The sequence below is a fragment of the Aricia agestis genome, chromosome 1, assembly GCF_905147365.1.
Source record: "Aricia agestis chromosome 1, ilAriAges1.1, whole genome shotgun sequence".
In the NCBI taxonomy this organism is placed as follows: domain Eukaryota; kingdom Metazoa; phylum Arthropoda; class Insecta; order Lepidoptera; family Lycaenidae; genus Aricia; species Aricia agestis.
The window spans coordinates 6,179,597-6,194,510 of NC_056406.1; the positions used below are offsets into that span (position 1 = coordinate 6,179,597).

Genomic DNA, 14,914 nt, shown 5'->3' on the forward strand with positions numbered 1-14,914 from the left:
TCGATTTAATGAACATCGAAGCAACGCGCAGGAAATAAAGACAATTTTGTGTTAGCCTTAAAATGTTTCTTAAGTATAGTTTTCACAGAGCCAGTACTGGCTGCCTATAAGACTGGCAGCCAGTATTGGCTTGGTATATGCCGCGTGTGAACAGTTTGGCCTGGCTTGAAAAACTGTTCACACGCGGCATATACCAAGCCAATACTGGCTGCCAGTCTTATTGGCAGCCAGTACTGGCTCTGTGAAAACTATACTTAAGACACAATTCTGACTATGGTAATTGTGTCTAAAATAAGTTTTGTATTATCTCCGCAGCCACGTTAATGTCATTAAAATTGAAAGGGTAAGTATTCACAAAAAATCCTTAATAGTATTTGGCTGACGAGTTCTCCATGATGGCTCATAATTTCAGCATGAAATATTATGTCTCACCCGCCACAACTCGCGTCGCGCACAATCTGCTGACGTTAATTAATAATGAGCTAAAGCTGTGTACGTTACACCGGGGAACCTTAGAGTTTTCCACTTATTCGCTAATTTTAATTAGCCATACGGAGCTATGTTTGAGCCAGGGAGCTCATAAAATGAATATTATACAAGAGATTAATTCGTCAACGAGCTAATGAAATAAGGAGATAGAGATTTATTTTTGTGGAATTTGCATGAATTTGGAACAGTAACATTCTTTTGAAAACAGACAAAAGCTCAGGGTGCGTGGACTAGTGACTGTGGGAATGATATTTAACGTATTTATAATTAATAATTTAATACTGTTTTTTATTTTAAAAATGTCATGAAATGCGTTTTCCAAGCGATACCATCTCTAAACCGTGCTGTTACAATGGATGAGCCCCAAAATTAGTAATACGAATAAATACTTCTTATTATTGTCAATATGGATGATGAATATATAATTATGGATAAGATTCTTCTTTTTAATTGATTTTAAATAGAGACATATTAGCGACATAATTTTTCTATACAAACTTTCTAAGTTATACTTCTACTATATCCAGTATCACTCAGTTCATTCCATGTAACGCGTTGTGGATTAATACGTATCGTATTACAAATAATTAATTTGCACGTTTGATTAGCCCCACGGGGTCCACTCAGTCGCCTCAGTGAACACGATTCGATGAACCGCACTCGATGTGTATTGACGGGCTACACCTGTACGACCCAAACAGGGAATACACACATGTTTACAGATATTTACTGCTAAATAATAAGTTATTTACTGACTGGATTTATGTCACAAATATACTATGATCATTGATCAACCACGTCAAGTTTCAAGGCATTTAAGAGATTAAAATCTGCGTTTTGACCACTGCGCTGATGATGAGAATGACTTTTCTGGCTAATTTCTAATGTCCCAAAACAGCGGAACAACTACAGTTTACCTTGTAAAAGCACAAGCAAATATTGACACGGCATAAGCAGACTTTTCCAGTATTGTTTCAAGTTTTACGAGGAGGCGACTCTTAAATCACAAATATCGCAGCTAAGTATTAACGGAATCACAATACACTATATGAACGTAGAGAAAAACGAAGTAAAAAATTGGCCAAGTGCGAGTCGGACTCGCGCACGAACGGTTCCGTACCGTTATAGACTATCGAAAATAGGGAAAAATCAGTTTTTGTATGGCAGCCCCCCTTACTTATTTATTAATATTAATGTACACATATGAATGAGGATTTTGTGAAAATTTCAAATGTAGGTACATGTTCCCATTATGGATTACGAGCCAAAAGAACAAAAATAACGCTTGTTGTACGGAACCCTAAAAACGAAGCTACTTGATATGGAGGGAGCAAAATGAACTCTACATTCTACAACAATAATTTTATTAATTTCGCAAAATCAGCAGGAAACTCTAATGGAGCTGTAACGTCGGCCAGAGGCCACTAATTAGCCGCAGGTCAAAACGATTTGTCGCAAATTAATGGCACACAACGATACCTTTAATTTTTCAGCTTACGTTTAAATTTTCTCTTCGTCGTAATGTCAATTCGAAGCTTCAATTACAATTTGTTATTGCTTCTGAGAATTGAAGATGCGTGAATACAGCCGAGAGATACTAATTGACAGACGCTAAAAGAAAAAGTTATTCGTATGCTTTGTTGGCGACCTTGATCCGAATGAATGAGCCAATCTAGTTCGTTTGTCGATCTGATTGATTGGTTATAACGGTCCTGTCTCTAAATTAGTTCACTGCCCTTACATTGATCTCATTTAAAGTACTCGAAAGTTAATTCAACAAACAAAAATGGTACTACAAATATATTATCTTATATCTTTAAACGAGCAATTCTTGTATATAAATATATATTTGGAATCTCGGAATCGGCTCTAACGATTTTTATTAAATTTAGTATATAGGGGGTTTTGGGGGCGATAAATCGATCTAGCTAGGAATCATTTTTAGAAAATGTCATTTTATTCGTGTTTTATCGAATACCGAGCAAAGCTCGGTCAAATAGCTAGTGTTCTACCAAATTAATTCATAGGCAAATGTCGATCTACAGAAGACAAGTTGTTTCGTAGAGATAGACCTACGTAATTTGATCGGGTTATGTCGGATTAATGTTAGTCATGATCCCAAAGTTGGAAGAATAATTACCTGAGTCCAGCCGACCTAGCATGCGCCAACGAGAAAATTTTGTCTACATGGTTTCTCGGTGTTTGATGGTTTGTCTCTTCATCTTTATTGACCCTAATATAACATAAATTTTTTTTCGTGTAGATCTGTCGTCAAAATTAGCGAACCCTAACATGAAAACACATTTTTATCGAGGGTTGTTAAGATTTTGACATTATGAGAAGAGTAGTTTTTAACTACACTCGAGAGAGATATATCTAGTGTGACGCATGCAGTATGCTAGACGCACTGACCGAAATAATATGTTGGTCCATCATTTGCCTATGAATAAATTTCTCAGAGAGTACTTACATAGCTGTCGCTAGTAGGTACTTCCTGTTTATCATACCGCGTTTTGTCAGCGACATAAAAGTTTTATGACGATAATAGGTGCTCGGTCAGCGCATTTAAAACCCCGTGTTTCTCTTAAATTAATTTCCGGACCCATTTATTAAACTGCGCAAAAATTATGTTAGCACTCCGTTAGCTCGTAAAATTATTTTTAATAAAACTCGGTTACGCTCTCGAGGTTCAGGTCCTTTTTATCAAAGGAAATTAAAAATGCCTTCACCGAATGGCAAGTTTGGGATATAAAATATTACGAAGCCGGAGCTAGTTCTTAAGTAAATTAAAATGTTCATGTGAATGGCTTGGCATCGCCGGGAGTGGATTTAGGCAGTCCTCCAAGATACACAACTGAGTTAGGTGCATTTGTGTCAGGTGTAAATTAGAATTCAGAGGCAGACTCACTGATGCCTATTGAGACTGAAGACGGGCAACGTATAGAGCTTAAATCTATGATTGTTTACATAAAATTATCATCATAGATACCTTTGTGATCCCTACACAGACATAGATCAAGAATCTTGATCTATATCTGTGGATCCCTATCATAGTCTCTTTAAAGTAGTTATATTCATTTATTTTAATATCCTGCTTGTTTCTTATTTTCGTTATAAACTGAAGCATAGCTAACAGCCACTTTAAAGTTCTATTAAAATTTCAAATACCATTTCAATTTAAACTTTATGAAACTTTAAAAATAGAAATTGAAAAGTAGTATTATTTGTATAAGAATGGAAACCTGTTAGCTACGCAAATAACTGAAGGCGGTATAAAATTAAATCTGCATTCTACGGCGCGGCGTGTGGGGACGACATTACGGAGTGTTTAAAGCCAGACTATTTAAATATTTCAGCGTCTATCTAGACCGAGAGCGAACCCCTTCCGTGATCGATCGGGGGTGGCTGGGCCCGGCAGGTCCTGGTTTTTCTCATTTTGTTTATACCGGAATTAATGAAAAACTGGCCCGCCCCTGGCTACTTTCACTGCGGTTAGTTATCACCCCCACGTAACGTCGCGCTGTGATACCCTCTCGTGTGGAAAATCCTTTAGCTGACTTTTACAGATTTTTGTCGTAGCTAAAAGGTTGCTGAAATCCTTAATTTGTTTACAGTTTTTCATCCCATTTTCTCTTTAGAGTTCCGTATCGAAGCATAAACGCATTACTTAGGAGCCTGTCTGAAAGCGTGTATCCCCTGAGTAGACTTACTGACATGGGCATTACCATTATTAAAATTGGATACTTCAGTGAAATGAGGTTCTGGTTGTAAATGTAATTTCGAATATAAACTCTTACATCGATAACATGTTAATTCGTTACGAACTGTTTATTTACGGATATAAAAGCCAATACTTATGGCATACTTCTGCCTCCATTGAAAACGATATACAAGTAGTACCTATTCATATCTCCTCATTATCGTAATGGAGGAGTAGGACTATGACGATCGTGTGAAATCGTTTTCCCTTGGCGGTAATAAGTTCTGGGAAGTGGGACGTCATTCTACAGCTGATGTGGAGGTTGCCACGTCATGATTATTTATCCCGGAGCCCTTACGCAAGTTGTACTTGATAATTTGGACTGCGAAGTTTGAAATTTTAAATAGTAGGCATCGCAATTGCCATGTCATTTAGCGGTGTGTTTAAAAAAAACCGGCCGCGAGTTGGACTCGCCCATGAAGGGTTCCGCAGTAGCAATAAGGTTTATTTTTATGAAATTAAGATGTTTTTGATTTATTTTCATATTTCAGTTGATTTAATGAAAGTTAAGGGCTTTAGAAGCTAGACGGGGGGCGGAGACACATTTTACCACTTTGGAAGAGTGTCAGAAAAAAAATGATATTAGAAACCTCAATATGATTTTTGAAGACCTATCCGTAGATACCCCACACGCAAAGGTAAGATGAAAAAAAATGTTTCAGTTGTATCTACCCATAAAATTTTTAATTTTTTTTCCATTTTTGTATCAAAATCTTAAAGCGGTTTACAGACTATATCTACTTTCCAAGTTTCAATAGTATAGCTCTTATAGTTTTGGAGAAAAGTGGCTGTGACATACGGACAGACAGACAGACAGACATGACGAATCTATAAGGGTTCCGTTTTTTGCCATTTGGCTACGGAACCCTAAAAATCGAATACGTATTTTTTTTATTATTTCGCTATCGCAATAATCGAATGCAAGTTGTCTCAGTGCCCTGGTTCGCTAGATAACACTATATCGATGAAAAACCTCTCGTTTCAGCACCATCATTCTCGCTTCCTTTTTACGTTTTATCGCGCGTGTGCACAAAAGGTGTGAACGAACGGGGGTATTCGCGAATGCCAGGCTCGAAGCAGTGTTTTTATTGCGGAAATGCTACAGAATGGCAAGGAATGACCTCCCGTTTCGGTGCTGGTTTCCTAAAAGGCTTTGGTTATAAAACATGTGCGCCGTAGCGCTTTCGTAGCGCGATAAATTCGTTCAATACGAAAAGATTATGTAACTTTATTATTAAAAAAGTAAATATAATATAATAAACATAATTATTAGCACATTTTGCCAGCGCAAATTATCCAGGTATGTGGTTAAATGAAGTCGGGCTTGTGTTAAACCAAGCCCTTAAGTATTTTTCGTAGCAAACGTCTACGAAAAACTTTGCCGCCCGCATTTTCTTTCGTAGCAGGCGCTTTTTAAGATTGCTTACTTTAAACTTTCTCTGCATATTACATATTATATTATTTTGACCTTCGTAGCTTAGTACGTAAGTAACAATAATATTATGCAGAGTTTTGAATAACTAACTAATAGTATTTCTCAATTCCCGTTTTGATTATTTTATTGCTTAGAATTACATATTAGCACTAGTGTTGAATGTTGATTGAAGTGAACTATTCTTGCTTCTCAATACATTTTAGATAATGTATTATATGTTAGAAAGAATCTTAGTAAATTTACAACCAAAAGTGACAGTCACGGAAGAAACACTAGAAATAAGTACAAACTAGAAATACCGGTGATCAGACTTAGTAAAGTTAGTAAATCTTTTAAAGGTCAATGTATACGCCTTTACAATAAAATCCCAGAAAACGTTCAAAATCTTTCCATTAATAAATTTAAAAAAGTAGTCAAAGAGCGTTTGTGTGCCAAAGCCTATTTATAAGGTCAATGATTTCATAAACGATGGCACATCTTGGGAGTAGGATGGCTGCTTGCAAGGCTGTTTCTACATTATTTTATGACTTACAATTATGTATGTATATTGACATTGTATAATTTTAAGTTACAACATTGTAAACCTTATTTTAAAAGATTTTTTTTTTCTCACTTTTTTTGGTAAAAAAATTGGGCCCCGTGCGAGTTTCTTACGCCGGTTCTTCTCGCTGGGTTAGTTCCCGAACCGGTGGTAGGCATCATGTAGACTTTCAGAGAACATTTGCAAAAATTTATTCTGAATAAAAAAAAAATTGAGTTTGAGTTTATTAAGTAAACCGATATATTATACAACAAAGAGCCTATATTGTCCTAAAACAGGCAAATATTTACTTCTAATCTTCAATATTGTTTGAAGATCTCGCGGTTGTTATTTTATTCAAAAAGGCAAAGTCGTAAGTAGATGGCAAAGCAATTTACGTAATTACAGAAGTTTTAATTGTAACAGGGCTCCAAGTTATCAATTTGAAGAGCCACTCAGCCGTAAAAGATATTACAATCAGGACAAGCTTGTAGCCCCGACAATCCTTTATTAGTGACTCCCTAATTTGAATGATAACATCGAATTTTAAATCCCGCCAAACTCTTAATTAAGATTTGTGGTTTAATGAATCTGGGAATTTATGAAATGTTTGAATTGATTTTAAATGGCCTTTGTGAATATGAGTTTTAAGAATCCTGCAATAATTGCGGTAGCCGATCTATAGAAAATAACTGTTTCAAAAGTTTTTTTCCATCTTTTCTGTCATTTTCGGTTTAAGATGTTTGTCCTCTTATTATTTTCTTTATATTTTGAATGGATATTTAATGTGGTGAATAAAAAATGTCCTTTGCAGAAATAGGTACAAGCAGTAAAAGATTTTCCTGGTGATATTTAAAAAACCGTTTAAATCCTTAAATTGTGTCCTGGCTTACTGAGAGCTCGCAGCAAGCGAAATTAATCGCTTAAGCGCCTGAAAAGTGGCATCAGTTTTTTCAGGCCGGCTGCAGCGGAGCACCGTCTACTTACAATGAATCTTTGTGTATCACAAAGTAGTTTGTGTACAAGCGTTAAGGAAAATGAAATTTATTCGTACATTTTGCTGTTCTTTTTTCGGATGACATAGCGAAGCGTATTTGGGGAAGTACGATCGGTAATTTTAGTATCGTACACAGCGTCGTAATAGGTACTTGTTTCTTTTTTGAAGATTGGAAAAGAATCTTCATATTGAATATTTCTTATTAGTACTTATTATTCGTTTAACAAAATAGTTTCACTTAGCAAAATTAATATCTAAGTTTCCCAAGAGTCCTTGCACTGCGGTCGATAACATTTAATATAGGCAGGCTATACGGTACAATCGTTTCTTTGATGTCAAACGTTCTTTTGATGGAGCACCTGGGAGACAATGGGCAGTAGCCAGTTTCTTGCAAACACCGGCATTTGACTCTATTGTCGGGGCCAGTTATCCGAGCACAATGGTGTGCAATCTCTATGATACTGCTTCCCAACCGGTGGTCCGCAAGAGCTACAGTATGACCCGCAAGCGATTTTAAATTTAGCTTTGAGTAACAATAGTTTAGTCCTAGAATAGCCGATCTCGTGAAGAAGATGCGAGCTCACAAATCACATTAATACGAAAATACCAGTTTTCTTTTTATGTAATTTGACTATTACGTTCTTCTTAAGGCGACGTCTTGATAATTTGACTGTAACGATATCGATTTTTCTCAGCAATGAATAAAGCTAAGAAATTAAAGTATTTTGTCAGTATTCATCATGTCTTTGTGTTTGAATTACCCATAGCATAACACGATTGGTCCACTTTTAAAACACAGAATAAATCTTCAAAAATACCTCTGTAAAAAAAGGTATTCTAATTTTGCCAATAGAGGAAAGTGATTTAAGCTTACAAAATTTGTACATAGATTGGTTCAAGCATACACTTTAATTTGTCTATAGCTTATGTGAAATATATTTATTGTTTCTAAATTACGCGACAAAAACAATTTTGTCGCTTACGCCATTTTCATTTCTTGCTGTACCATTTGTTGTTTTCTATGAGAGGTCTCATAGAAAAAAGCAATCTAAAGCATATCCAACACGGTTTTTTACTTTAACGCGGCGTCACCTTAAAGTTTAAGATTCATTATTTTTAATATGCCTTCATAGTGGTCCCTGTTAACAAGAAAAATATAAAGGTGATCCTCAGGGGCCTCGGTCAGCCGAGAAAAGGTTGGGAGTCCCTGCTCTTTGACATTCGCTATTAAAGACGTCGGGCCCGCGAAGTTTATTACCCAGTGAGCTATGTTCGATATCACATTGTTGATATCACGGCTGAGATTGCTGGGCAGAATGAAGGAGTTATTGTAGCGATAGTTATTTCGACATTGTTCGTTTTTCTTATATTGTAGTGCTAGAACATAAAGGTTGGGATATAACAAAAGGGTAAGAGATATCTATCTATCTCCTAACCCATACTAACTGTAAAGTTAGTTTATACTCTATAGTCCATACCTTATATCTAAAAACAAGGTTCTGAAGGAATATACCGTACCTACAGTATCGATTTAACTTCATTCAACCTTTTAAAAATTTCCAGGAGAATATGGTACCCGATTTGTTCGCCTCGATGAATGTCAAACCGCATCAACCTTAATCTCGAACACAAAAGACGCTCAAATATTCCATGAATACTTTCGGAGCGGCGCCGTGTTTGAACAGATTTAATAACTGAAAGAGCAAATCCCCCGGCTCAAACGCCCAACTAATATAGAACCTCTGTACCGCTGTCGCTCCGCTAAATTGTTCAGAAGTAATGCGATTGACTTTCAAACTTACACTTTGTGTTCTGGAGCTCTCTACAATGAAATGCATGCTATATTTGCTGTTAATAATGAGGGAAACGGTTGCTATTAAAAGGCAGATTTGGTAATTGCTTCTGGATTCTATGTCATCTTATGTATGAGTTATGATAGGTTGTAACAAAACAAAGTGTTAAAACTTTAGGGTGTTTAGGAATTAGGAGTCCCCTGTATAGAGTTTGCTGTGAAAAGAGCAGCGCTAAAAGAGTCACTTTTTGAACTTTTGTATAGACAAATTCACGACGTTGGAACGCTTACAAATCAGAAACAATTTTTTGCTTTTTCAACTATTCTCCATTTTCTCTTCTTTCTCACATCCACTATAACTGAAGAGAAAGAGACTGAATATAATAAAGCATCTTATAAGGTACAAGTAAATATTATAATACTTATATTAGTGATATCAGGAGAGCACGATACTCGGGCGCCATTATGTTTTCACCGTAATGTACGGGAGCGCCTTATTAGGACGGATCTTACCGCGGGATCTCAAGTAACCAATTTGTTGCCAAGAAGTAAGGATCTCTGTTCAAATTACAACGAGTACGTCGTTAGAAATATTTGAATACGTTTTTATGTTTGTCATAGTGCATTTTAATGGTACACTCCTGATGATAGAACGACTCTATAGCCCCGGACGGAAATAGAGAGGTTTTACGTGTTATAAGTTTGACGCGTCTGTTTGTCTATGTGACTGTCCGTGGCGTCGTAAGCCGATCCGTGCGCTTTTTTTTTAATTTATCTATTTCATGTTATTAAAGCCAATTTGAAGATGTTGTACCAAACATTTTTCGGTTACCATATTGGAATATGCTAAAGAACGTGCCGGTTAGTCGAAGGGTTAATGTATTCGTAGGTGCGTGTAAGCACTTGAATCCATCCTTTCACGTTAGAACTGACAGCGGAAAATGGGAAGCAAATACCTGCAGGTCCGCCGTCTTGTGTTCACAGTCTCGCGTCGAACGATGTGTTTGTTTACTTTACATACATGTAATACATACTAACGTCCCTCTATTGAGTGTTTTAGTTGCATTTGTGTTATTGGATTTACACAGTTTGTTGACAATTTTGCTGTTTGTAGAAAGCTTCAAACTGGGAAGATAGTTTCGGATTGGATGACTTTAGGTGCGCAAATAGTATTGAGGGGTTGGCGTGAATCGTGACATAATATTATTCCAAAATAAACTTGTGATTTATCATCCACATCACGATGATGATGATGATTCCAAGGCAAAGTTTTAAAACTACTATTAGAGCTCAGCATTTCAGGCGGATAGGGGCGGGGCGAAAAACTATAGTTTATGTAATGTGCCTTAAGCCAACTTCGCGCGACCTTATAAATCGTTCTTAGATACGGCCGTCTCCGCGGGAGGCACGAGTTATCGCCTCACGTGACGATATGGATTTCATTAAGGACTAAAATAGATCCTACTTTCACCTGTAGATCGCGCACAACTTTTTCACACAACAAATTCAGGGGGCGGCCAAATTCATACTTCACGGACCAATGGACGAACTCATCATTGACCACGTAATCCATACTAATATTATAAATGCGAAAGTATCTCTGTCTGTCTGTCTTGCTTTCACGCCAAAACTACTGAACCGATTGCAATGAAATTTTGTACACAGTTATTCTAGAGTCTGAGAAAGGACATAGGCTACATTTTGATGTGGGAAAATATCTCATTTCCATGAAAATATCGATGAAAATGAATTCGCATTGCGCGTGGCCAGCGCTCATCCCGGGGGTCCTGGGTTCGAGTCCCGCAGGCGGAACAAAAAGTTTTCAATATCATATTAATCATACTTATTAGTTAGTATGTTTTTGTTTATAGTTTTTAATACGTTAGAATATTATGTTTAATAATATAATCACTTGGTATAATAATAATCAATCTATCTTATCTTATAGAACTCCTACTGCATTTCTAATATATGTGACAAGTTGACAACAGAAGGCGCTCTAAAATAAAGGAGTTCGAGTGTACCGTGTTGGCCTATATTCCATCCAGAAAATATATCAATGCAATCAACATTTTAATTCTAATATATAAAAACAGATGGCGTTTTATTTTTTAATTTATTATTGTAACAGAACTAATTATACCTACTTTACTATATAATATTGTTTTTATTCATAACTAGCTGTTGCCCGCGACATCGTCTGCGTGGACTTTAGTTTATAGCGCGCGGTGTCAACAAAATTTGTGTCAAATTTAAAAACTTTTTAAAACCCTGGTAAGTGGTACCCCTCTTAGGGCCGCGCTACACCGGAATGGCAGCGCTGAAAGTGCTCGCCTCGCATGGCAGCTCCATTCCGGTGTAGCGTGGCCCTTAATTAATCAAAATACCCAAAAACAGCTGTGCAGTGTGCACATAATCTATACTAATATTATAAATGCGAAAGTATTTCTGTCTGTCTGTCTGTCTGTCAGTCTCGCTTTCACGCCAATCGCCAAAAGTATCTCTGTCTGTCTGTCTGTCTGTCAGTCTCGCTTTCACGCCAAACGCCAAAACTTCCGAACCGATTGTAATGAAATTTTGTATACAGATAGTCTAAAGCCTGAGAAAGGACATAGGCTACTTTTTTACTGGAAAAAAGGGTTGTAAGGGGGTGAAAATGCGTAAATTTGTTCAAATTAAGTTAGTTCCAACAATTCATAATAGATGGCGCCGTGCGTCTTCTACATCGCGCTGACGCTTGCTCAAAAGTCTTTCTATAAGACGATCTTACATTTAAGTTTCGATTTTTGTCGATTGTTATATCTATTCTACGGTATTATATAACTCAGTACTTTATCTGTGCAGTGACGTAACCTTAAATTTATCAATGATAAATAGTTTATGGGTAAAGTTGTGTAATTGGAGGGCTAAATAAGCTTTAAAATTTGGCATAAAATATAAAGTTTAATATAAAAAAATGAAATACTTATTGTGTGCACACTGCACAGCTGTATTGATTTAAGGGGTACCAGGGTTTTTTTATAAAAGCTTTTGACACCAATTTTGTTGACATCGCGCGCTATAAACTGAAGTCCACGCGGACGAAGTCGCGGGCAACAGCTAGTAAAATATATTATAATAGCACAAGTACAGCAGTTTCATGGCCATATCAACTTGGCCGATACCCTGAGCGCGGACTGCGGAGTGAGACGTGCTGCACGAACATATTTTATTATTCGCGAGGCGCGTAGGCATAGTTCAAAATACGCGCCCGGCTCTCGCACGCTTTTAAACCCTACCCTGTTAATTATATTATATATCCTACATAATATTGATAGCTGAAATTATATGGATGATAAAGGTGAAAATAAACATAAGTAGGTACGGCATGGGCGTATATAAGGGGGGGGGGGGGGGGTCCTGGGGGTCCGGACCCCCCACTTTACTATCCATCTTACTTGCCCAATCGACAATATAATATTATGGTATTTAGGCTGCTGCAGAATCCTTCATGGGCGAGTCCAACTCGCACTTGGCCGCTTTTTTACGTTAGGGACCCCCCTTATCAAAGCTATATATACGCCCGTGGGGGGTGGCATTTTTTAGTTTTTGCCCCGCCTGAAAAAAATTGAAGATCCGGGGCTGTCTGAAGGTTTGTTGTTTGTAGATCTCGATTATATATCATGGTGTATACATTATTGAAAAATATAAACATATGCACTATACAGCGCTTATTGCACCCATACCTAATATTAACCCATATCAATTCGTCGCGCGTCCGTCGGCTTACTTTAACTCACACCGAAATTGCCCAATCTCCGCTGAGGTAATGCGATTTGCATCCTGTGCCAATCGACAGCCCTTTTTTCTATTTGTGCATTTTGATGCCTAAGCAGTCCACAAATAGGTTACGTCGGTTGAATTGGGAACTACAGTGTCTTCTTTGAGTAAACCAATGCAGCAATTACCTCGAAGCTTTTAACAAAATTTCGTCACAAAATGTGAAATTATTAAAAACCCGTATAGAGTGTTTAAAAGTGGCCTCGGCGTTCAGTAGTGGACCAATATTTTCGCGCACCGCAGCGGGTTTTACCTTTGATATTTTTCGCGCACTCCACGCTCGGTCTGAGTGTAGTTATAATGACGCTCTTTTAGCGAAACCCGAGTGTTCTCCCCTTTATTTTCGACAAGTGGTAGTTCGTTGTTTGTACGGAAATATTATGGTTAGGGTTCATATTTTACTTTAATGCCTGTTTTTGAGCGTGTACGGTGTATTGTAATGAGTTTAAATCGTGTTAAATGCAGATATGTAATATGACTGTCTAATTTCTTGAAAGTTTTTGGTGACAGAGTAAAAAGAAAAAGTTGTAGTCGTTCTTAAATACCTAATAATCATTTCGTCCTCTTGTTACAAAATTCCTTGTACTTATTGTTAAAATTTTATCAGCGGTACACAAACTCTCGTGTTTGGTTGATCTTTGAGAAATCTTTACAACCAGATAGGAACTTTAAACTGCAATAAAACGAATCTCGCCAGACGCCAACGTTTGACATAATACCCAAAGCTTACTTAAGCTTCTTGCAGCGTTTAGTGGGCTTTTATTTATTTGTTTCTTTTTGTTTGCAGGTAAGGGCGCTGGTGTAGCTTGCATGACATGATAAGTAGACGTGTGACTTTTGCACTGCCTTTCCGTCGGTAAGGAGATCTTTATTTCACAATATGGTGGTGGTAAGCAAGACTATCCAACTCGGGATATTTTTGTACATATTGTGTTTGAATATTCTGCCTTTGATATTCATGTAGCTTTGTTTCTGTTTCCCATGGAACTACGAATTGGGGTTCTTCAAACATCAAACGAGTTCGGATATGTTAAAATTTCAGTCTTATGAGTTTTGTTTGTCGTATATACTATCTTTCTCTTCGATACAAAGTTAGTAGTAGAATCAGTGTGCAGATTTACTTAGTTTCAAAATGTTAGGTCATCAACATGAAACTGGTAATTGAAGTGGAATTTATGCTGTATTTGTCTAGCGGCTATTGCTTGGCAGTAGCTCGTATAATATAGCTTGTAAGGCGCTTACGGCTTGCAACACGCTGCGCTTGTAAATAACATTTGGCACAATCGTATCGCTTGCGACACATTTAGCAGCATTTAAGATACTATCGCACCCATTTAATTGCTATACAATGATGGATTAAATTTTATTTTTCATTCGTTAAAAATTGATATTTAATTAGTTGTTTTAGTTCAAATAGTTTATACTTTATTCTCTTAATGTTTTAAGCGTAACACTTTTTTCAATGTCACTCATAAGTGCATACTAGCTGTTTGACCGAGCTTTGCTCGGTATCCGATGAAAATGACATTTTCTAGAAATAATTCCTAGCTAGATCGATTTATCGCCCCCGAAACCCCCTATATACTAAATTTCATGAAAATCGTTGGAGCCGATTCCGAGATTCCAATTATATATATACAAGAATTACTCGTTTAAAGATATAATGCATATATAATAAATGCAACTATTACATATAATATGTTGACTTTATTTAATTGATTAGTTTGCCATGTAAACTGTTTAAAACGAACTTATTTATTAAACATTATTTTATTTTAATCAGAAGGTTGGCTTTAGATTAATTAAAATAAAATAATACATAGTGCGACTACACGCGAACTATTTTATCTCCAAATCAAATATATTACTGTGATAAAAATAATTACAATGTCACACTACAACTTAATAAATGTTTGTTATCGTTTTGGTGGCAAGTTCTACACGAAATGTATTATCAACATAGGAATTTTTACTAACCAATTTCCAAAAAGGAGTAGGTTATATTATGTTCGTCCATACATTTTGACCCAGTAGCTTACTTTTAGCGTTTAAAAAAGCCGCAGACTATTTTAGTGCAAAATGGAAGAATGGTTAGACGCAAT

The 14,914-nt window shown here is 36.7% G+C and overlaps 1 protein-coding gene across 5 annotated transcripts in view; it reads left to right on the forward strand.

The window, feature by feature from the left end:
• Positions 1-14,914, forward strand: part of LOC121734303 (focal adhesion kinase 1) — a 126,347-nt gene that overhangs the window by 52,813 nt on the left and 58,620 nt on the right. The window contains exon 3 of one of the 5 annotated variants that reach the window (XM_042124881.1): positions 13,600-13,668. The exons of the other annotated variants lie outside the window; for them this stretch is intronic. Coding sequence (XP_041980815.1) covers positions 13,628-13,668 — 41 coding nt within the window. The 5' untranslated portion in view covers positions 13,600-13,627. The remainder of the gene's footprint in view (positions 1-13,599; positions 13,669-14,914) is intronic. 5 annotated transcript variants of the gene reach the window in all.